The sequence below is a fragment of the Anabrus simplex genome, chromosome 1 (assembly GCF_040414725.1).
Source record: "Anabrus simplex isolate iqAnaSimp1 chromosome 1, ASM4041472v1, whole genome shotgun sequence".
NCBI classification, from domain to species: domain Eukaryota; kingdom Metazoa; phylum Arthropoda; class Insecta; order Orthoptera; family Tettigoniidae; genus Anabrus; species Anabrus simplex.
Window position 1 is genome coordinate 633586621 of NC_090265.1, and position 24102 is coordinate 633610722.

Below are 24102 nucleotides of genomic sequence, written 5' to 3' on the forward strand. Positions count from 1 at the left end.
CGGGCAAGTCTCAACGCAGTGCGAGCTCGAAGTAACAATACGCCATCTCTTGACGAGCATGCTGTTACGAACTTGATACACGTTCCCTTCCTCTCATGTTACTGTCTGTTATCGGCTCTGCACATAGTGAATACCCCACTGTTCAGAGCGTTCATTTGTACCATACGACTCACGCAGATGTACCGTTTGTTGGACTTAGGAACATTGCTCGCTTAATGTTGGCAATAATGCCCGTCGCTCTGTTTATTGACGGGAGCCGTGTTATTTTGGTTTGGTAGGGTGCGCAACCTCGAACACTTGTGCTAAACAACAGGTGTTTCTTACCTAACATATGGACGGTAGTAGGACGGATCCTGCTGCAGAAATACTCCTGAAAGGTTGTTCGGAGTTGAGCCGCTGTACAACTGCAATCCTCTTGTGTTATGTTTTGCGTGTAGACGCCTGAATTATGCAAAGGGGGTACCGGTAGGTCACTTGTTGGGTGTAACCTGTTGTTCTTGAACATTTTCAAATAATGTTAAAATTGTCATTCTCGTTCCTTCTCGCACGAAAACTTAAGAATCCCTATTACTAAGTTGCAAAATAGATAGATGACACTCAGTCATTTTCAAGATTTGAATTATTAAGCTCACACAAAATTTAGCCTACCATATGTTTATTTGGTAACTTTGACAGAGACAATTTATTTCCTCAGGTGACCAAATATACTGAAGGTAGCATTATTGTGGACAACTCCAGGATATGACATCAATTGAAAGTATTCATAAGGTGATTAAATTGGATGTTTGTTACTGTTAATTGGAATAAGCATCGTCCTCAGTACAGATTGAATGAAAGCATATTTTGCTTGTAATGTCCCTAATTAGCAGCCTTTTGTTATCCCTGATTAGATTATTTGCAAATGATATTATCCATTTCTGTGTAACTGTGCTTAGGATTTTTGCTTGGAGGTGTCCTGGGTTGCATTTAGCTTGTGGATTGTCCTAACGTTTAAACTGAATGAGATAGCATTGGTTTCATCAAAATGTACCTGAATTTTTTCAATCAAGATAAGTATATTTAGGAGAGAGTTATTAAATGAAACCCCCATTTAGCACTGCTACTCTTTTCTTCCATTTTACATCAAAATTGTACAGTACCGTAGGCCTGCTGTTCACAGAGGAAGTGAGATGACAAGAGAAAATCATTTGAAAATATGTGGGAAAAATGCAGTTGATTCAGATATAGTACATTAGAAATAATTATCCTTTAAAATTAATCCTATGCTGGCCAAGTTACAACCTTCCGAAATGGCTCTCTGACAAGCAGAAGATTTTTATACTTTCAGCAACCTTTTTGCTGCCTGAAGAGACATTATTTTACTCCATTCTTACTATGTACCATATTTAAGTTTTTAAATGGTCACAGCTCTAATTTCTTAAGTTTTTCAATAAATAGTTGTCCCGTGGGTCCAAGCAAATGTGTTCTGGACTTGTTTTGTTATCTTATATGCATAGTGCAGTTTGACTGTATGATTAACGTGCTGACAAAAGTGCTTCTTTATATTTAGTAAATAAATATGTTCATTTTTGGTTACTAAGCATGACTATAAACCAGGTGCTAAGAACAGTACCAACAAATTTTAAATGTTGCTTCAGTATGGGTCTTGAGGTATCTTAAATCATCACCCTGTATATTTGATAACATATGGTAGTGTAGTTTCAGTACTGGTTTGTGAATCAGCACCTAGGATTGGGTGGGAAGCAGCCATAGTCTATATGTTACTTACCATCTTAGCATCTATCTGGTCCGGCCCCGCGGTGAAAGGGGCAACGCATCCGCCTGTCACCTGGTGGCTCCGGGTTCAATTCCCAGCCGGGTCAGGGGTTTTTAATTGTAAATGATTAATATCCTTGGCCTGGGGACTGGGTGTTTGTGTTGTCCTTAACATTCCTTTCCTCACATTCAACACTCTACACTTCCGCAATTCCAATTACACACAGGTTCATATCATATGGTGCAAGTAGAGGCAAAAGATCTCTACAGGTCGATGCCCCGAACAAATAGCATTTAAAAAAGGAAGCATCCGTCTGGACTTAAAGTAGGATGCTATGCCAAACCTCTTCTAGGATGGCAAAACTTGTACTTTGATCCACTTCTCTACTCAATTATGTTATGATAATGATGATATGACCTCAGTTAATGTGTGCAGGCAATTTGATTTGATGCCATCTAGGTTGCCTGCAGAGTAAACCAGACCTCTGTTGTGAGATCTGTGAGTGATTTTTTAAGTAATTTAGTCTCCTGAGAATGTTTACATTCTAACATTGTACAACTTGGGAGTGTGAAATTAAACTTTTTCTGCCCTTCTAAAATCTGGTTACCTCTGCCAGATTTGAAGCTGTAATCTTGAGATACTAAGGCTAACTCTCTAATACTGATCCATACAGGCAGCATCAGTTTCTTTATCTGAGGTTAAGAGCATCCTGTTCCTGTCCCTCAGAAACCAGTTTTAAATTTGTGCAAGAACAAGGAATCGAACCCAGATGGGACATGTGAGGAGCAGCAGATCTCTGGACCTGCCGTCTAAAGTACTGTATATTCACAATGAAAAGGGGAAAAAAAAATTCCAAATTTTATCATAATTTTTCTTTTTACCTTTTTAGCTTAGGTTCAGTTGTCATGCTCGTTTCATTATGTGATTAAATTTTACATTTTTCATTTATTGTTCAGCAGGGTTTATGACATGGATACCTTTTGTGTCGATACTGATGAAAGACGATTTCCTACTTGTCAGATACAAGAATATTAGGTAAGGAAGCCAGAATAAGCTGGAAACCCCTAATTGCCTCATTCAACATAAAATCGTGCTTGATAGTTTTGGAATTTGATCCAATTCATTGTGACCTGGTTAACGAAAAGGAAATCATGTCACAAGTTATGATATGAATGAGTCTGCAGAAACCATCAAGCATCTTCCATGATAAGGGTCCCATTATAAAATTCTGATGGTGATTGTTTTTAAAGGGATAAGATAATGGGATTAACAGACAAGGTAAACTCCATGGTGGTAGAGACCTGATGGGCCTTGAACTACCAAGCGATCACTATTCAGCCCAGAAGCCTGCGTGTTCAGGGCTACGAATTGTCTCGGCCATTATTCTTGGCTAACTAGACTGGGGATGCTATCTCACCATCAGAAATCTCCTCAGTCATTCTCACATAGGCTGACTGAACCTCAGATCAGACTTTATATCAAGGTGAAAATCTCTACTTAGCAGGGAATTGAACCTGGGTTCTCTCATTAAGAGAGACTATAGGATCAGCAATGGGATTATCAGCCTAATAATATTCTTTGCACTATTTGTTTTTACGGGCATTGACTTCTTTCAAGTTTAAAAAACATAAGTGATTCATTTCCTATGTCTTTCAGCAAAAGGATGGCTTCTCCCTAATAGGACACACTCTAAGCAGTACAAAATGGAAGAAGCAGGACCTTCAAAAAGTCCTACTGAGAAGACTGCCATCAAATCACAGCTATCATTTACACAAGATTTATCTGAACTTCCCACAGAAGCAAGGTTGGTGTTGTTAATAAGCAGATCTTAGAATGGTATTTTTATTAATCAAATGTAAAATATTGAGTAACTAACTTTTTATTCCTTTCTTTTTGACACTTTCAGAGAAAAATGGAGCTTCAGTTTGCCCCGCCGCTACTTTGTGGCCATTTTAGCATTTCTAGGCTTCTGCAATATCTATGCCCTTCGGGCCAATCTAAGTGTTGCCATAATTGCCATGACGAACAGAACTGAGATTGAGAATGGAACTGTAGTCTATGTAAGGATATATCTTTTTCATCATTTCACTTATTATATCTTGCTACAATTCCTCTTACAACGCTCTGCTGGAACTAACTCATCCTTTGAGAAAGTCGTAACATTTATATTATGTTTTCAAGTGCATGTCAAAGTTAGGCTATAGCCTAGAAAATAATATTGAAATCCAAAGTGTACCTAGATTTTTTTTTTTTTTTTTTTTTTTTTTGTATGTGGGAAGTAGAGAGGTGGTGGATATAAGTATAGACTGTCTCATAGAGTGACTGGCTAATTTAATATATTACGATCCACACCTCAAGAAAACTGGAAAAGAAATGACAGAATTAACATACCTACAACAAATTTAACAAACATAATACAGAGTCGTTGTCTACCTAAGTAAGGAAAAAACATTTAATCTGCCAGAATAAGTTATCTTATTTTTCCTTTTCTTTTCATTATTCTGCAAAGAATGGATAAGGAGTGCAAGTGTAGGAACTGTGGGTGTGGCCAGGCATTAAGGAGTATGAGGGAGGAGTTGGAGAGTTTGAGGGAGATAATTAGGATTCTCTCAGAGAACAGGAAGGAAAGTAGGCCTCCCTCAAAAAATGTACAGGATACAGTAGGTGTAAAAAAGGGATGGGAAGGAAGTGGGGGGATTGTAGAAGACAGGTGGTCTAATGTTTTAAGGGGAAGGAGCTTGCAGGCTAAGGGCTCCATTCAGGATCAGAATTCAGGACAGCTGTGAGAAATCGGTATGAGTCACTGCAGGTAGAACAACCGAGATGAGGAACAGGGAACTGTTGCTGAGAAGTGTGGAAGTAGGAGGAAGGGAAAAGGTAGGAAAGGGAAATGTGGAGTAGTGGATATGAAAAGACAGGTGGAACAGGGTCATGGGAGGGAGAAAAGGGAGGAGGAAGTAGCTTCTGCAGCTGTCAGGAAAGATAAGGCTGACCATGAGGGGAGGGGATCAAATGAGGTGGGTAGGGTTGAGGCTCTGGTCATGGGGGATTCCATTGTTAGACATGTGGGGAAAGTGTGTGGAGGAAAGGGAACCAGGGTAGAGTGTTATCCAGGAATTAGGTTGAGGCAGATGTTGAGGAAAGTAGAAGAGAAGGAGGAGGGAAAGGAGAAGGTGGTAGTGTTTCACGTTGGTACTAACAACGTAAGACAAGCAGGTATAATACCAACATAGTTGGGGATGTGTGGGAGCTTGTAAATGCAACATGGGTGAAGTTTAAGGAAGCGGAGATTGTTATCAGTGGCATACTGTGTAGGAGGGATGCTGACTGGAAGGTGATTGAGGATTTAAATGAGACTATGGAGTGGGTATGTGGGAAACTGGGAGTGAGATTTCTGGATCCTAATGGGTGGGAGGGAGATAGGGATCTGCGCTCAGATGGCCTTCACTTAAACTGCAGTGGTACATATAAGTTAGGAAATTTGTTCAGAAGGGTTATATCGAGGTACATTCAGGGAAACGGGGTGGCCTAGGGAGCAGTGATAAGGGTTCAGGGAACTGGAAGTCAAGTAGGGATGACATAAAAATGTTAGTGCTGAACTGTAGAAGTATGGTAAAGAGAGGAATAGAATTAAGTAATTTAATATATATATATATACTTACCAGATATTGTAATAGGAGTTGAATCATGGCTGAGAAATGATATAATGGCTGCAGAAATATTCTCATGGAACTGGAGTGTGTATCGTAGAGATAGGATAGGAATGGTAGGAGGGGGAGTATTCATTCTGGTGAAAGAAGAATTTGTAAGGTACGAAAAAGTTAAAGATGACAAACATGAAATTCTAGGTGTAAGGTTCATCTCTAAAGATAATAGACAACTTGGTGTCTTTGGAGTGTACAGACTGGAAAAGGGTAGCGCTGATGCTGATTCCGATATATTTGATAAGATAATCAGCTATATGGGAAACGATATTGAAAGGAACGTTATAGTAGTGGGTGATCTCAATTTACCAAATGTCAATTGGGAAGGTAATGCAAATGACAGGAAGCATGACAAAAAGGTGGCAAATAGGTTAATATAGGTAAGGCAGCTGATTCAGAAAGTGATGGAACCAACTAGAGGGAAGAACATTCTGTGGTGCTGGTAAAACCAGATGAGCTCTATAGAGAAACCGAAGTAATAGATGATATTAGTGATCATGAAGGTGTTTTCGTCGGAGTTAAAAATATAAATGACTGAGCTCGATAGCTGCAGTCGTTTAAGTGTGGCCAGTATCCAGTATTTGGGAGATAGTAGGTTTGAACCCCACTGTCGGCAGCCCTGAAAATGGTTTTCTGTGGTTTCCCATTTTCACACCAGGCAAATGCTGGGTCTGTACCTTAATTAAGGCCACAGCCGCTTCCTTCCCACTCCTAGCCCTTTCCTGTCCCATCGTCGCCGTAAGACCTATCTGTGTCGGTGCGACGTAAAACAGCTAGAAAAAAAAATGTGAAAGGAAGGTATTAAAATTAGGATTGTTATTCAGTACCATATGGCTGATAATACAGGCGTGAGGGAGTTTTTAAAAAGTAACTATGATCGGTGGAAAATGGTAAACAAAAATGTAAACAGACCCTGGGATGGGTTTAAAGCAATTGTTGAGGAATGTGAAAATAGGTTTGTACCTTTGAAGGTGGTAAGGAATGGTAAAGATCCACTATATTATAACAGAGAAGTAAAGAGACTAAGAAGGAGATGCAGGTTGGAAAGAAATAGAGTTAGAAATGGCTGTGGAAGTAAGGAGAAATTGAAGGAATTTCCTAGGAAATTGAATCTAGCAAAGAAGTCAGCTGAGGATAACATGATGGCAAGCATAATTGGCAGTCATACAAATTTTAGTGAAAAATGGATGAATATGTAAGGTACTTTAAGGTGGTGGTGGTGGTGGTGATTATTATTTGAAGAGGAAGTACAACTAGGCAACCATCCTCTTATAACACTGATCAGAGAGAAAAAATTTAAGGGGTCGACACTTCAAAAAATGAAGGTATCGGCCAAAGGAAGACAAGGGCCACAAAGGGCATGAAAATGAAAGACTCCCTAGGCCTCCATACATAATACCGTCAGGGTCAGAAAAGAACAAGAGTTGACTAAGACAGGTCGGATAGGATAGATGACCCTGAGGAGCCTGGCACAAGTAAGTGGCAGCAATGTACGTTAAGGCAGAAACAGGTTCCGACAAGGACATTCTAGGAATCATTAATGAACAAGGGGAGTGTGTATGAGAGGATCTTCAAAAGGCAGAAGTAGGCCCTATTCAGTCAGCAGTATGTAAAGATTGTTGGTTACAAGGATAATGTCCAGATAGAGGAGATGACTAATACTAAAGATGTATTAAAATTTACCTACGATAACAATGACATTTACTAATAATAATTAATTAATGTTATTTGCTTTACATCCCAATAACTACTTTTACGGTCTTCGGAGACACTGAGGTGCCGGAATTTAGTCCCGCAGGAGTTCTTTTATGTGCCAGTAAATCTACCGACACGAGGCTGTCGTATTTGAGCACCTTCAAATACCACCGGACTGAGCCAGGATCGAACCTGCCAAGTTGAGTTTAGAAGGCCATCGCCTTAACCATCTGAGCCACTCAGCCTGGCAATGACATTTACAGTAAGATACAAAGGTTGAAAACTAGAAAAGCAGCTGGAATTGAAAAGATTTCGGGGGGATATATTCAATTTACATGTACAACACAAGAAGTAGAAACACGAACGCAAGCAGTCACCGTGATGTAACAAGCACCGCGAGGCATTATAGTAGCAGACAAAGGGATGCCCATTACTTAAAGATTGCGAAAAAGGATAATATATTAACGTTTCAAGATTTTCAGATTGACGTCCCTTTTGACCAAGCTCTCATAAAAACGAACTGCTTCCAATGTAAAGTCTGCTCGTCTAATCAAGACCAGTTCGAGGAAACTACCAACAAGTTGCATTTTACCATTTACAATTAATAAAGTACAGAAGCATGCCTCAAACCAATACAAGATGCAGAATATTTCCAACCTGTTTGACATGCATATTAACACTTTAAGCTTTAGATACTATTGAGTTTTAACAGGATTTATGGCTCAAATTTTAATGGATACAATATAATATGTAACAACTAACATTTGTTTAAAAAAAAAAGAACTTGGGGAATTTTAGCCAAATCTCATTACTTTGAGGATATAACTGTGTTTTGGATGTCAGTGTTATTAGAATCAATGTCTGTCCCAATTTTGACACTGTCATTTTAAATTGTTAAACTGTCCTTTGTGTTTACAAATGCCTATGCTCACGTATTTTACCACTTAGTTTTTAGAATCATAAATAAGTACAAATTAGTTGTAAGCAAATTAACAATGACAGGTCTTAACCTTGAGATAAGTTACAAAGGCTGAGGATGCTCGGAAACCGAGCGAAACATGTCCCTTTTAATGTAGTGTTGTAGTAAAATGAATTTCTAACAACACAAAAATGAATTCTGTTGAGTAGGTGGAATAGAAAAAAAAATTGTATGTAAATTATTTAAAAAAAAGGGTATACTAAAGACAATGGTTTGGGACATAGTACCATATCTGAAGTACTTATTTGATTATTGTTTGCATGAAGGAGCTATATGAAATGAATGGAGAGTTGCTATTGTAGCCTTCGTATGTAAAGGAAAGGGCGCTAGACATAACACTGAAAATTACAGGTCAGTCGGTTTGACATGTGTTGCATGTAAGCTTTGGGAAGGCATTCTTTCTGATTATATTAGACATATTTGCGAAATTAATAACTAGTTTGATAGAAGGCAGTTCGGGTTTAGGAAACGTTATTCCACTGAAGCTCAACTTGTAGGATTCCAGCAAGATATAGCAGATATCTTGGATTTAGGAGGTCAAATGGACTGTACTGCGATTGACCTGTCTAAAGCATTTGATAGGGTGGATCATAGGAGACTACTGGCAAAAATGAGTGCAATTGGACTAGACAAAAGAGTGACTGAATGGGTTGCTGTATTTCTAGAACATAGATCTCAGAGAATTAGAGTGGGCGAAGCTTTTTCTGACCCTGTAATAATTAATAGGAGAATTCCTCAAGGCAGTATTATTGCACCTTTATGTTTTCTTATACATATAAATGATATGAGTAAAAAAGTGGAATCAGAGATAAGACTTTTTGCTGATGATGTTATTCTGTATAGAGTATCCAGTATTCGGGTGATAGTGGGTTCGAGCCCCACTGTTGACAGCCCTGAAGATGGTTTTCCGTGGTTTCCCATTTTCACACCAGGCAAATGCTGGGGCTGTACCTTAATTAAGGTCATGGCCGCTTCCTTCCCAGTCCTAGCCCTTTCCTGTCCCATCGTCACAGTAAGACCTATTTGTGTCAGTGCAACGTAAAGCCAATAACAAAAAAAAAAAAAAAAAAAAAAATGATAAACGGGATTGAAAGTCAGGTTGTGAGTTTCACAAATAGGAAAAGTTCTCCAGTTTTAATTACTGCATTGATAGGGAGAAAGTTCCTTATGGGGATCACTGTAAGTACCTAGGCGTTAATATGAGGAAAGATCTTCATTGGGGTAATCACATAAATGGGATTGTGAATAAAAGGTACAGATCTCTGCACATAGTTATGAGGGTATTTAAGGGTTGGGTTGTAGTAAGGATGTAAAGGAGAGGGAGTGTATGGGACCCGCAGCAGGATTACTTGATTCAAGAACTGGAAAAAATCCAAAGGAGAGCAGCTCGATTTTTTCTGGGTGATTTCTGACAAAAGATTAGCATTACAAAAATGTTGCAAAGTTTGGGCTGGAAAGATTTGGGAGAAAGAAGACGAATTGCTCAACTAAGTGGTATGTTACAATTACAAGTAAAATTTCTTACATTTATTATTAAGTGGTATGTTACAAACCATTACTCTCATCTTTTTTCCATATTGAAAACAGCTATCTCACTAAGTTTACAAAAGGAGTATTTCATTACCCCACCTATTCAATACAAGTTTAAATAATATCAACCCTAACTTAAATTTCACCATGGAAGATGAAGACAAGGGCTCCTTAAATTTTTAGACATAAAAGTCACCCCAACCATTAACACCTTTGATTTCCAGATATATAGAAAGCCTACACATTCGTCTGTAACCATAAATAGTTCCTCATTACACCCCGGTTCTCAGAAACAGGCATCTTTTCATAGTTTAATATATAGAGCATTAAGAATCCCACTTTCCCCTACTAGCTTAAAGACTGAGTTAAACTATATAAGGAACCTTGCCAAACTTAATGGTTTTATTCTCGAAATGATAAACCGCTTAATTCATAAAATCAAAAACAATTTATCCACAAAACTTATACCCGACAAACCTAAAAGAACTGAATACGCCACTTTCACATATAGTAGTCCAGTTGTCCACCAAATTGCTAACACTTTAAACAAATGTAATATGAACATAGCCTTTAGCAATCAAGACAACTCAAAATATATTCTTCAATTATAATAAAATTAACAACAATAACAATAGATATTCAAGATCAGGAGTCTACAGATTAACATGTTCTCAGTGTGGAATTTCGTATGGTGGACAGACTGGACGAAGCTTCTATATAAGATACATGGAACACTTCAATGCAGAAAAACACAATAAATATTCGGCAATGAGCACGCATTTGAAGGAAACTGGTCACCGTTTCACTTCTATTGGAAAGGATCTCACAATAATCAGGAATACAAAGGTAAAATTTAAATGAATTAGAGAATATACACTGACTGACAGAGCAAATGCAACACCAAGGAGGAGTGGTTCGAAAGGGATGAAAGTTGGGGAAAAAACAGAGTCGGCACGGAAGAAGAATTGGTGTTTATTTCAAACCGATATGCAGGTTACACAATGCGCACGGTATCGACTCAGTAGGATGTAGGACTACCGCGCGCGGCGATGCACGCAGAAACACGTCGAGGTATAGAGTCAATAAGAGTGCGGATGGTGTCCTGAGGGATGGTTCTCCATTCTCTGTCAACCATTTGCCACAGTTGGTCGTCCGTACGAGGCTGGGGCAGAGTTTGCAAACGGCGTCCAATGAGATCCCACACGTGTTCGATTGGTGAGAGATCCGGAGAGTACGCTGGCCACGGAAGCATCTGTACACCTCGTAGAGCCTGTTGGGAGATGCGAGCAGTGTGTGGGCGGGCATTATCCTGCTGAAACAGAGCATTGGGCAACCCCTGAAGGTACGGGAGTGCCACCGGCCGCAGCACATGCTGCACGTAGCGGTGGGCATTTAACGTGCCTTGAATACGCACTAGAGGTGACGTGGAATCATACGCAGTAGCGCCCCAAACCATGATGCCGCGTTGTCTAGCGGTAGGGCGCTCCACAGTTACTGCCGGATTTGACCTTTCTCCACGCCGACGCCACACTCGTCTGCGGTGACTATCACTGACAGAACAGAAGCGTGACTCATCGGAGAACACGACGTTCCGCCATTCCCTCATCCAAGTCGCTCTAGCCCGGCACCATGCCAGGCGTGCACATCTATGCTGTGGAGTCAATTGTAGTCTTCTGAGCGGACGCCGGGAGTGTAGGCCTCCTTCAACCAATCGACGGGAAATTGTTCTGGTCGATATTGGAACAGCCAGGGTGTCTTGCACATGCTGAAGAATGGCGGTTGACGTGGCGTGCGGGGCTGCCACCGCTTGGCGGCGGATGCACCGATCCTTGCGTGCTGACGTCACTCGGGCTGCGCCTGGACCCCTCGCATGTGCCACATGTCCCTGCGCCAACCATCTTCGCCACAGGCGCTGCACCGTGGACACATCCCTATGGGTATCGGCTGCGATTTGACGAAGCGACCAACCTGCCCTTCTCAGCCCGATCACCATACCCCTCGTAAAGTCGTCTGTCTGCTGGAAATGCCTCCGTTGACGGCGGCCTGGCATTCTTAGCTATATACGTGTCCTGTGGCACACGACAACACGTTCTGCAATGACTGTCGGCTGAGAAATCACGGTACGAAGTGGGCCATTCGCCAACGCCGTGTCCCATTTATCGTTCGCTACGTGTGCAGCACAGCGGCGCATTTCACATCATGAGCATACCTCAGTGACGTCAGTCTACCCTGCAATTGGCATAAAGTTCTGACCACTCCTTCTTGGTGTTGCATTTGCTCTGTCAGTCAGTGTATATATATTTTTCTGGACAAGACATATAATAAAGATCGAAATCTTAACGACAACACGGAAGTCAGAAGTCCCTTATATACTTTAACGCCTAAGTTATTAAAAACGGTCAACCCAAACCATAACAGAGTCCCATGAATATTCAAATCCATTTAATTAAAAACTTCCCTCATCTCACCAAATACTAAGCCTGCACTTGCTCCTCCAAACAACCCCCCTTCCACATTAACATTGGCATGCAATGCTCCACCTACCTCAGCTTCCCTTTAGCATTCCCCACCACCTCTACCGCATTGATCAACACTAGGAGTAGGAACTCCAAACAGACTAACGCTGCTGATACATTAAGACGGACATAGTTTATGGTGAATGAGTAAGTACCTGTTTTACGTAGCAAATAACTCTTAGGGATTCACACACGATCTAATCACACACCGTCAAGCTCGTTTTTTGTTTCATTACCGAGTAACCACGTTCTTTTCCTTGATAAATTCATCTCAACAGTGACTTTAACCAACATATCAATGTCTTCTTGCATTAGTCATCATACGGTGATTTTTATTTACTCAACATCATAAGATAATTTTAACCCGTTCGCCTTCTTTCTGGCCAAGTATTTTTTAGCTCCTGTGTTTTTCATAAGAAACGGATTTCAGCCTCAGCTTTTGCATTTTGTCATACCATTCTTGTCTACTGAAGTCTTGGGTTTGATAATCCGATCCCCAAGCGATGCGTATGTTCAAACTTTTTATGAAGAGGAACCCTCTCAGTGTCAAACATGTGTTATTTTTAGAATTAATATGACAAAAATCTTTTTTTTTTAGACAAACATTTTAAATTTTTAAAAGTAATTTTAGCATGTGTTGTATATGTTATGTCTCAATATCTTTATTTTGTATAATAACTATTCCATAGTGCCAGTCTTCTTCTTCTTCTACTTCTTCTTCTTCTATGGCTCTACAGTTCATTGTGAACCTTGGCCTCTTCAACAATCTTCCGCCATTTATCTCGATCCAACGCTAAAACTTTCCAATTCCTATAGCCCATTTCCCGAAGATCTTCAGTAACTCCATCCCTCCATCTGGTTCTCGATCGACCTCGTCCTCTCTGTCCCCCTGGATTTCCATTTAATATCTTTTTAGGTACTTCCGTATCACTCATCCGTGCTACATGCCCAGCCCACCTCAATCTGGCTGATTTCACTATTCTTCTAATAGGTGGGTCTTTATAAATGTTGTACAATTCATTATTGTACCTGCTCCTCCATGCTCCTCTTTCACAGACTGGGCCGATGATTCTTCGAAGTATCTTTCTTTTGAAGGCATCCAGCATTCCAGTATATTTTGCTGTTAATGGCCAAGTTTCCGAGGCATATGTAAGCACAGGTCTTATGAGTGTTTTATAGATGGTTAATTTAGTGGTACGGGTCAAGAGCCTTGAAGAGAGAAGCCTTGTTAGAGCAAAATAGGCTCTGTTGGCTGCTATTAATCTCTGTTTAATTTCATGAGAGGTATCATTTGAGTAGGTGACTGTCCATCCCAAATATTTAAACTGCTCAACTCTCTCAGAGGTGTAACTGCCCATGGCTATTGAGGGTGGCATGTTCTCCTTACGTGCTTTCCCAGTAGCCATGTATTTAGTTTTCTGCTGGTTGATGTTCAGTCCCATTTTCCTACTGGCCTATTCAAGGGCAATGAATGTCTCTTCCATTGCCTTTCGAGTTCTCGCCACTATATCTATATCATCGGCATAAGCAAGTATCTGCACTGATCTATAGAAAATTGTTCCCCTATTCAGGAGGTTTGCATCTCTCATCACCTTTTCCAAGGCAACATTAAAAAGGAGACATGCCAGCGCGTCTCCCTGCTGTACCCCATTTTGAAAATTTAATGTCTCAGACATCATTCCTCCCATTCTTATACTACTTCGTGTCCCACTCATTGTCATTCTCACCAGCCTTACCAATTTTCCAGGAATTCCCAGTTCAATCATAACATGGTACAATTGCTCTCTGTCTATACCGTCATACGCTCCTTTGTAGTCAATGAAGAGGTGATGCGTGCCAATCCCAAATTCGATTGTCTTCTCTAAAATTTGCCTTAAGGTCAAAATCTGATCTATAGTGGACTTTCCTGGGATAAATCTACACTGATAAATCCCAGTCTCTCATTGAACAATTGGGAGAAGACTGTCAAATAGAATGTTGGAGAATACTTTATATCCCAAGTTAAGTAGCATAATTCCTCTATAACTAATCACATTCAAACTGATCCCCTTTCTTATTTATAGGACATATAATTCCTTCTTCCCAATGCTGAGGCATTTTCTCCTCATCCCATACTGAAGTAGCTATTTTTAGGAAAGACCGTTCCAATTCATTGCCACCTTGCTTGAGCAGTTCCGCTGGAATATAATCTGTTCCTGTTGCCTTGTTATTCTTCAATTTCTTCATGGCAGTTATCACCTCTTCTAAAGTTGGTGGACCTATATTTTTGTCAGGGTCATTTTCTCCTTGCGCATCAATTGAGTGTCTTGTTATCATTCTGAAATTCAGGAGTCTATGAAAATGTCACTGCTATCTTTCACATATCTCTTTCCCCTCGCTAACAATTTTTCCTGTTTCATCCTTTATCAGGCTGGTTTTGCCACAGAAGAGTTTCCGTGCAGCATTTACCTCTCTGTAAAATTTCCTCGCCTCATTTTGATTTCTCAGAAGCTCCATTTCTTCAATATTTGCCTTCATCCACTCTCTCTTTTTCCTCTGATGGATCTTCTTTTCAATCCTCCGTTTTTCTTTATAGACTTCCTTCATTCTTCTTGTTCAATTTGATTGTAATGTCCTTCTGTATGCCATGTTCTTCTCTTCTGTTGCTATTTCACACTCAGTGTCAAACCAAGGAGATCTTTTATATCTTGTTTCAATTCCCAGTGTTTCACTTGCTAATGTCTCCACTGCATTTTTAATCATTTCCCACTGATACTCAATGTCATTGCATTCTTCAGTATTTTCAAGGATCTGTATTATCCTTTCCTGGTATTGCTTTTTAACTTCAGATGATTCTAGGGCTGTTATATTATATTTTGATATGTTGGTTCGGGTTCCTTTGAATGCACTGGAGATCCTAGCCCTAATTTGTGCACGTACCAGGAAGTGGTCTGAGTATATTTGGGTATCTGAGACTCCTCACATCCAAGAGATCTGACTTGTGCCTTGCATCTATCAATAGATGATCAATCTGGTTAACTATGTTTCCGTCCGGTGATGTCCACGTTCTTTTATGTATATCTTTGTGTGGGAACAATGAGGAGCCCACAACCATATTTCTAGATGCTGCAAATAATATGAGTCTCGTGAGGACCAATTGTTGGCTTATATATCTGTTCCCTTCTCACCTGAGCATTTAGATCACCAGCAACTATTTTAATGTCATGGCCTGGGCAACCATCATATGTTCTTTCCAAAAATTCATAGAACAATTCTTCCTCAGATTCTTCTGTTGGTGCATGGGCGTTAATTATGGAGTAATTAAAGAATTTACCCTTTTTCCTGAGTACTGACATTCTTGGACTAATAGATGTAAACCCAATTATAACATGCTTTAGCTGGTGGTGTACCACAAATCCTGTGCCAAACTCGTGCTCCTCCTCGCTACAGCTATAGAATATACTAGCTTCTTGCTTTTCTAGAATTCCACTTCCGGTCCACCTTACTTCTTATAGAGCAATGATACCCTGTTTCAGCTTCATTGTTTGGTTCAGCAGCACCTTCAGGGTTCCTGGGCGATACAAGGATCTCACATTCCAGGTTCCAATATATAAATCTGACTTACGCTTTATATTTCTTTTCTTTCTTTCATGCACTGATGGTCAATTATCACTGTCCTTTTCCACGCCAAGTTTGTCTCCATTGATCAGTCCGGCTTTCTTTCATTGAAGTTTCACAACTTGACCTTTTTTACAGAGCAGGGTGTCAGCCCTACGTCCAACCTCTTCCGGAGCACGGGTAATTTTTAATCAGGGTTTTCTTCCCTTAGCCTTTGGAGAACCAATTCCACATACTATAAGGAAGCAGCATCTTCACCATAGCCCCGTTAGCCACCACTTTTCAGGGTTCCTGCTGGGCCTTCACAGCTATCAAAGCGGTCACGGAGCACACGCAGTCCCTACTGTACATCACCCCACCAGGCAATCCCTTACTTTATGACGTTGCCCGTCTCCCACGACGTGGACGAGGGGTTGGACTTATGGGAGACTCCATAGTGCCAATACTTTTAAGAAATCAACAGTTCAATTTTTATAAGTGATAATGTCCTCAAATCAAAGCTTGTTTTAAGATTAAATAAGTCTGATGATGCCCAACAAAAGGAGGGCGTAACATGTCCCTTTAAATCTAGTAATTTCTATGTTCATTTAACCACATAACCGTGGAATTAATTGTATTGAGTAAGTGAGGTAATGAAATACTGCTTTTGTAAACTTAGTGAGAAAAGTGGTATTTCCGAGCTACCATTGGAGAGATGGCGTGGAATGACATTAGTAGATGAATAAGTTTGAATGATGTCTTTAAAAGTAGGAAAGATCACAATATGAAGTTGATATTCAAGAGGACAAATTGGGGCAAATATTCGTTTATAGGAAGGGGAGTTAGGAATTGGAATAACTTACCAAGGAGGATGTTCAATAAATTTCCAATTTCTTTGCAGTCATTTAAGAAAAGGCTAGGAAAACAACAGATAGGGAATCTGCCACCTGGGCAACTACCCTAAATACAGATCAGTAGTGCTTTGATTTGATTTGATTTGATTTGATTTGATTTGATTTGATTTGATTTGATTTGATTTGATTTGATTTGATTTGATTTGATTTGATTTGATTTGATTTGATTCGATTTGATTTGATTTGATTCAATTTGATTCGATTCCCCAAGTAGAAAACAACCATTCACTTGATGATATTGAAACAGGAATTGAAGCAATGTGTTGTACATAAATGGATAAAGAGCTTCTAAAAATGTTCACGACTTCATCACACCTAGTCAGCCATGATTACACTCAAATGCTATTGTCATGATATAGATTTTGTTTGTGTATTTTGTAGGAATTGAATACTATGTCAAAATAATGTATCGTGTTTTATACTAGAACTAGCAACTAATTTCAAGGAGTTTTCTACACTTTCATAATGGTCAAGAGGATCCGTCGTGCTGACCACACGACACCTCATAATCTACAGGCTTTTGGACTGAGCACCGGTCGCTTGGTAGGCCATGGCCCTTCGGGTTTGTGGTGCCTTTTTTTTTTTTTTCTCTACACTTTATATAACCTGTAATCAGGAGTTAGTAATTTATTTTCCTTCTTTAAATTGTTTTATTTTTAGAGATTTTTTGAGGGGTGTATTCCCTAAATATACTCCTGCCCCCCCCCCCCCCCCCCAATTGCACTGGTATACCCCTGTTGAAGTCCTATTTTGTCCCTCTTCCTGACTTCTGATAGAGTACAAAGTAAATTAAAAACAAATTCAAATTAACACAGGGAAGAATAGAAATCTATTAGAAATTCTTTTTAAATATTCAATAATAAACCTAGAAGGAAAAGTAATATAATCAATTTAGTGATGTTCTTGGTATTAACATCTATTTGATATTGGTACATGTATATCCTTATGCACTTACTATCTTTTCATTTCAGAAGCAAGAGTTCCCATGGGATTCTGAGATGCAAGGCCTGGTACTGAGTTCCTTCTTTTATGGCTACATCATCACACAGATCCCTGGTGGATGGCTTGCTACACAAATTGGAGGCAAAAGACTGTTCGGGATGGGTATTGCAGCCACTGCAGTGTTAACCATCCTTACTCCTGCCTTTGCCAATACTAGTCTCTATTTGCTGGTATTAGCAAGAGTCCTTGAAGGGTTGTTTGAGGTAAAAGATTCTTGAGAATATTTTAATTGAAGTGTCCTTGGCTATCTGTTTTCCCTTTTCCTTCCATCATTAACCTTTCTCTACACCAACTGTGGTATTGTATATATTCTTTCCAGATCATTCGCCAATCAATAGCATATCTCACCCAAACCTCTTCCCCCTCTCTAAATGTTTTTTTTTTTAATAATCAAATGAGAACTCTTCTTTTCTGTATGTGCCTTATCTAGCTTGTTTTGTTGTATTTGTTCTACTTTTGACAATCATTAACACAATGATTTTACTTACTGAATTATTCTCATTCTTATTAGAAATCAGAATGATTCATCCGTTAACAGAACTACTTAAAATCCTAGTACATTGTAAAAATTTCCCAGAAATTTGGAGAAATGGATAAAATTCTTCCTTCAAACATGATTTAAAATTTACCCTATTATGCTGTCTATGACACATATACCCTATTATGCTGTCTGTGACACATATACTCTGACTGAAAGTATCTGGACACCCTCTATACATGTAAACCAGAGCCTAGATGTTACTATTGCTGCCATTGCTGTTCAGTGCTATGAGTTACTTACAGAAAAGGTGGAGCAAGAAAGCTTTGTGACTTTGAATGTGTCAGCTCATTTTTTTTAATAAGTTGAAATTGTGAAGTATTGAAAAGGTGGTTAAATAAATCATTCCTTATATAGGAATACATTTAATTTTTAATTTAATTTGGAACCATAAAATGCAAAACTAGCAACAAAAGTTGGATTGCAAATTTCATTTGAAATAAACAAAACAAAAATAATGCCATACTTCAAAGTTGAAGCACTAAGCATTCTGCTAAACAGTACCAAACAAATTAAGATTGTAAATAAGTTTAAATATCTTGATGAAATTATAATGTGGAACTCCAATGAGAGAGCATCAATAGAAGGCAGAACGTGTAAATTACAACAAGCACAATGAATTACCCAGCCAACATACAAGAAGAAATCTCTTTCTATGAATGCCAAATTTCAATTTTACTATTCCGTCATTAAGTTTGAAGCGACTTGCGCTAATGAAACACTATTTAAATTGAACACCAAATGAACAATGGATAGACTGTAGAAGGTTGACAGAAGTATTATTAGAACAATCATTAATAAAAAGCACCAGGTAAATGGACAGTGGAGATTGTTGCTTAATGAAGCGGTATACGAGGAAAGTGAGTCAAAAATAGACACAGTGAGGAAAAGGAGAATTGCCTTTTTCTGTTATATATCAAGATTAGATGAAACCAGGCTATTGAAACAACTATTTAACTACTTTTGGAAAAGTGAAACAAAAAAATAATTGATTCAAAGAAGTCCCAGATGATTTAGAAGAGTTGAATATTATAATGCAACAAATTGCAAATTGAGAAAAGGATTCTGAAGAACAAACATATAAGGCTTAAACTAAAAACGTTGCAACAAAAACAGTATGTCATATCTGATGAAGAAAGGGCAGTGAGGTCGGAAAGAATGAAGAGGTTTTGGGAGAGGAGGAATATGGTAAAAGCTAATTAATTTTAGTTAATTCTCGGAAGACTTAGATGTATATGGTTTGATTTAAGTGCTCCAATGTGGGCATAAAATATGTAAATAATAAAAGGTGACTAAGGGATTAATATTGTTCAGTGCTATGAGTTACTTACAGAATGGGTGGAGCAAGCAAGCTTTGTGACTTCGAATGTGCCAGGTAATTTTTAATAAGTTAAAATTATGAAGTATTGAAAAGGTGAATAAATACATCATTCCTTGTATAGGAGTACATTTAATTTGTAATTTAATCAATGTGGAACCAAAAAATGAAATTTATCAATAATTGTACATATGGGAAATTAGCGATCACCAGAATGTTGTTGCACATTTTGAACAGATGCTATACCAATACAGTTAGATACTTGTTGCCATGATCACCTTACGTGTTATAATGATATATCTTGATGATCAGAGCTGCTAATAATTTCATTACTGTTTGTTTTGCTGCATTCTGTAGGTGCTTGTGTCTTACAGAAATATATGTACAGTCCAGGGCCATCTACAGTTAAAGCCAGAAGGTACACTTGGCAACGCTGTATCTGTCTGTCAAGCGGAGGCAGAGAGAAAAGGGGGCGTGTCCGATTTTGAATGACTTCACCCATATTCACTACATTTAGACCAACACGATGATTATGATAAATGCATACTCTTCGTAAAATGGTACGAAGAAACACACACATCAGTAAATGCATTCACTGAAGTTATAAATACACATTTTACATGAATAAAAACAAAACACTTTAAGAACAGTACTCACAAGCTCAATTATTGTGGACCGTTGACAGCTTCCTCCGCTTAGTGTTTTGATCCTCACTGCCGACATAACTCATATCAAAATCAAAATCAAAATCTCTTTATTTGCAAATGAGGTGTCTACCTCGGTGGCAAATGGTACACTAAAATACATTATTGTCAAGCACTAAATATTAAATTAACAAGAGAAGAAAATTTTTCCTATAATACAATATTATACAATTTACGCTAACAATGTTTTCTATTAAACACACAGCTCATCCTTAATAAATTTATATTGTTTACAAAATTCTACTTATAATGTATCCTGTCCTACTTACAAATATAGTCAACTGATATACAGTATGTGGAATTACTTCAAATGATACTATACAACTGGTATAACATTAATATTTACATTGCATTTATTTATTTACTTTTTTTTTACCCGTTCTGGATCCTAAGTAGCATAACGACCTGCTGCGTCTTAACCAGAGCCCCTTTTGCCACCACTTTTCAGAGTTCCTGAAGGGCCTTCACAGCTACCGTAGCGGTCCCAGGGCCCTCGAAGTCCCCACTGTACTTCACCCCTACAGGCAGTCCCCTACTTTGGCTGTCCAAACTCCTTAGACCAGGGGATGGAATTAATTTATTCACACACATTTTTTTATATACAATAACCTGCACTGGTCGAATGCCCTCTAACATTTCATTTATTTTCTCTGTTGCTGTTTATTCTCTTCTTGAATATCTGTACAGATTTTGGAAAAGGATCAAACACTACCCCTGGTAAACTGTTCCACTCCTTCACACCCTTCCCAATGAATGAAAATTTACCCCAATCGCTTCTGCTAAAATTCCTTCTAATTTTATATTTGTGGTCAGTCCTGCCGATATAATTATTTTCCAACTGAAGCCTCTCACGGATATCTCCCCATGCTTCTTCTCCTGTATAGGCTCTATATAATCCTGTAAGTCTAGTTTTCTCCCTTCTCTTACTTAAAGTTTCCCACCCAAGTTCCTTTAACATTTCTGATACACTACTCTTTCTCCTGAAATCCCCTGTTACAAATCTTGCTGCTTTCCTCTGCACACTATCTATTTCTTTTATTAGGTATTCTTGGTGAGGATCCCAAACACTGTTTGCATATTCCAATAATGGACGAACCATACTCAAGTAACTTTTTTCTTTTAATTCTTTGTTGCATCCTTTAAGTAGCCTCATTATGACATGTAATGATCTGTATGCTTTCCCAACAATGTCATCAATATGACCCTTCCAGTGCAAATTACTTTCAAATCTCACACCTAAGTATTTGCACTTGCCATCTTTTGGGATAACTACCTCATCCAAAGTATATTCAAATTCAGTTTTAAAGCTCCTGTTTGTAAAAGTTGTAACAGTTGATTTGTCTCCATTAACCTTCATATTACTTTCTTCAACCCATTGTTGGATACTTTCAAGGTCTCTTTGTAATTCTGAACAATCCTCAATGTTGTTTATTTCTCTATAAACAATTATGTCATCTGCATACAATCTTATTTTTGATGTTATATTGTTCCCTAAATCATTTGCGTATATTAAGAAAAGTAACGGACCGATTATACTACCCTGTGCAATTCCCTTCCAAACTTTCTCTTCCTGAGATACATTATTTCCTACTTTGACTTTCTGAACCCTTGAATTTAGAAATGCTTTTATCCAACGTGTAACCCTTACGTCCAATCCTATTCCCTCCAATTTCTTTAATAATATTCCATGTTCCACTCTATCAAAGGCTTTGGAAAGATCTATGGCTATGCAATCTAACTGGCCTCCTGAATCCAACTGATCTGATATATCCTGCTGAAATCCCACCAGTTGTGCCTCACAAGAAAATTTCTTTCTAAATCCATACTGGCTCCTCATGAACCAATTTTTATCATCACATATCCCTCTGATGTACTTCGATATTAAACTCTCCAGAATTTTACAAACTATACTGGTCAGGCTGATTGGTCTGTAGTTCTCTGGTTTCCTTTTATCACCCTTTCCTTTATAAATTGGTATTATTATAGATTCCTTCCATTCCTTTGGTATTACACTATTATTTATGACATAGTCAAAGAGAAATTTTAAATAAGGCACTATGTACCACCCCATTGTCTTTAATACCTCCCCAGTAATTTGATCACTCCCTGCTGCTTTTCCTTGCTGAAGCAGTTGGATTTCTCTGAAAATATCTTTGTTTGTGAATGAGAAGCTTCTTGTTTCCCTCTGTTTCTCTCCCTCTCTGTCTTCTGTTTCGGTTTCCAACTCTTGACAATCATCTACTGAATCTCTAAATTCCCTACTAAAGAGGTTTGCTTTCTCAGTATCTGTTAAATAGTGTTCACCCCCTTCTCCCACCATTGTAGGAATTTGGATTCCTTTTCCTTTTTGATTCCTGATATATGAATACAGCTTTTTCCATTTCCCTTTGTGGTCATTACCCTCTTGAAGTATGCCATTCATATAATTCTCTTTTGCTTCCTTTTTCACTCTATTCAGTTCCCTCATTAGCTGTTTTCTAGTTTCTCTACTCTCCCTACCCTCTTTGATTTTCCTGTTTACTATTCTACATTTTCTTTTTAATTTTCTTATTTCCCTTGTATAATAAACAGGGTCTGAGGTCATTTTACCCTTCTTAACAGGTACAAATCTCTTCTCTCCTTCCCAAATAATTCCTTTAAATTTAGCCCAAAGTGTATCCACGTTACTCCCTTCACTTATCCAACAACTGAATTGTGAGTTAAGGTAAGTCCCAAATTCATCAACTTTAGTTTTTCTGTACAATTTCTTGTCTTGTGTAACCCTCTTATTAAGCCTTTTTGGTACGAGTCCTACATCCATTATTACAGCCTTATGGTCTCCTATTCCTTCAATTACCTCAGTTTTATCAACAATTTCCCATGGTTTAACCAAGAATACATCTAGTAAGTTATTGAGACGAGTCGGTTCTTGTACTACTTGTGTAAATCCTCCCTCCCAAATTAACTTATTTGCCAGTTTCTGTTCATGGGCTTCACTTGCAGCTCCTTTCCATTCAACTTCAGGCAAATTTAGATCTCCCCCAATTATTACCATATCATTATTATTGTTTTTACAAGTATAATCTATTATTTTTTCAAAGATTTCCATGTCTCTTTCCTCTCTTCCAGGCCTGTATGTTCCTATAATTCCCACCTCCTTCATATTATCACAAACTAATTTTATCCCTAATATTTCATCCCTTTCATCGGTAAACCATTCATGTGAACAGTAAGTTTCCTTCACCAGAATAAACACCCCCCCTCCCTTTTTATCTCCTCGGTCTCTACGATAGACTGTGTACCCTTCTGGAAATACTTCTCTATTACCCACCCCTTCTTTCAACCACGATTCCACTCCTATCACCACATCAGTCTCATAAGATTCCATCAATGTACCGAATTTTAATTGTTTATTTACTACACTTTGACAGTTTACCAAGAGCAATCTCAGACCCCCTTCCTCCCTAAAACTTGACTGTTGCAATTGGGTAACTTGAAATTCCTTACTATCCTGAGTTTCTTTTTCTAGTTGACTGAGCCAGCTTGAAGTATAGCTGGCTCTTTCTGCTAGTTTTCCTGGTCAGTATTATAACTCAAGGGAGTTGCCTGTTTTACAGTACATATCTTAAGATTAATAAAATCTAGAACAATATTTCCTATCTTTCGTTTACCTGAATTGTTTAGATGGAGGCCATGTTTTGTATAACAGTATCTCTCAAAACTGCTGCATTCAATAACCTGAGTATTCCGAAAATGTTTACAAATTTTAACAATATCTGTATTGACCTTGTCCACTTCAATGTTCACACACGAATCTCTACTCAAATCATGCCTGTGGGGCACGTTCACTACAAAAACGTTAGTGTGGGTCAGCTTCCCTAGTGTATGTTT

General features: G+C 38.6%; 1 protein-coding gene across 1 annotated transcript in view; it reads left to right on the forward strand.

Annotated features, from left to right (window-relative positions):
• Nucleotides 1–343: 343 nt before the first annotated feature.
• The window catches only part of LOC136871356 (vesicular glutamate transporter 1), an 80645-nt gene continuing 56886 nt past the window's right edge, over nucleotides 344–24102 (forward strand). Inside the window, exons 1-4 of the mRNA XM_068225104.1 lie at nucleotides 344–465; nucleotides 3413–3560; nucleotides 3663–3816; nucleotides 17642–17875. Coding sequence (XP_068081205.1) covers nucleotides 3460–3560; nucleotides 3663–3816; nucleotides 17642–17875 — 489 coding nt within the window. The 5' untranslated portion in view covers nucleotides 344–465; nucleotides 3413–3459. The remainder of the gene's footprint in view (nucleotides 466–3412; nucleotides 3561–3662; nucleotides 3817–17641; nucleotides 17876–24102) is intronic.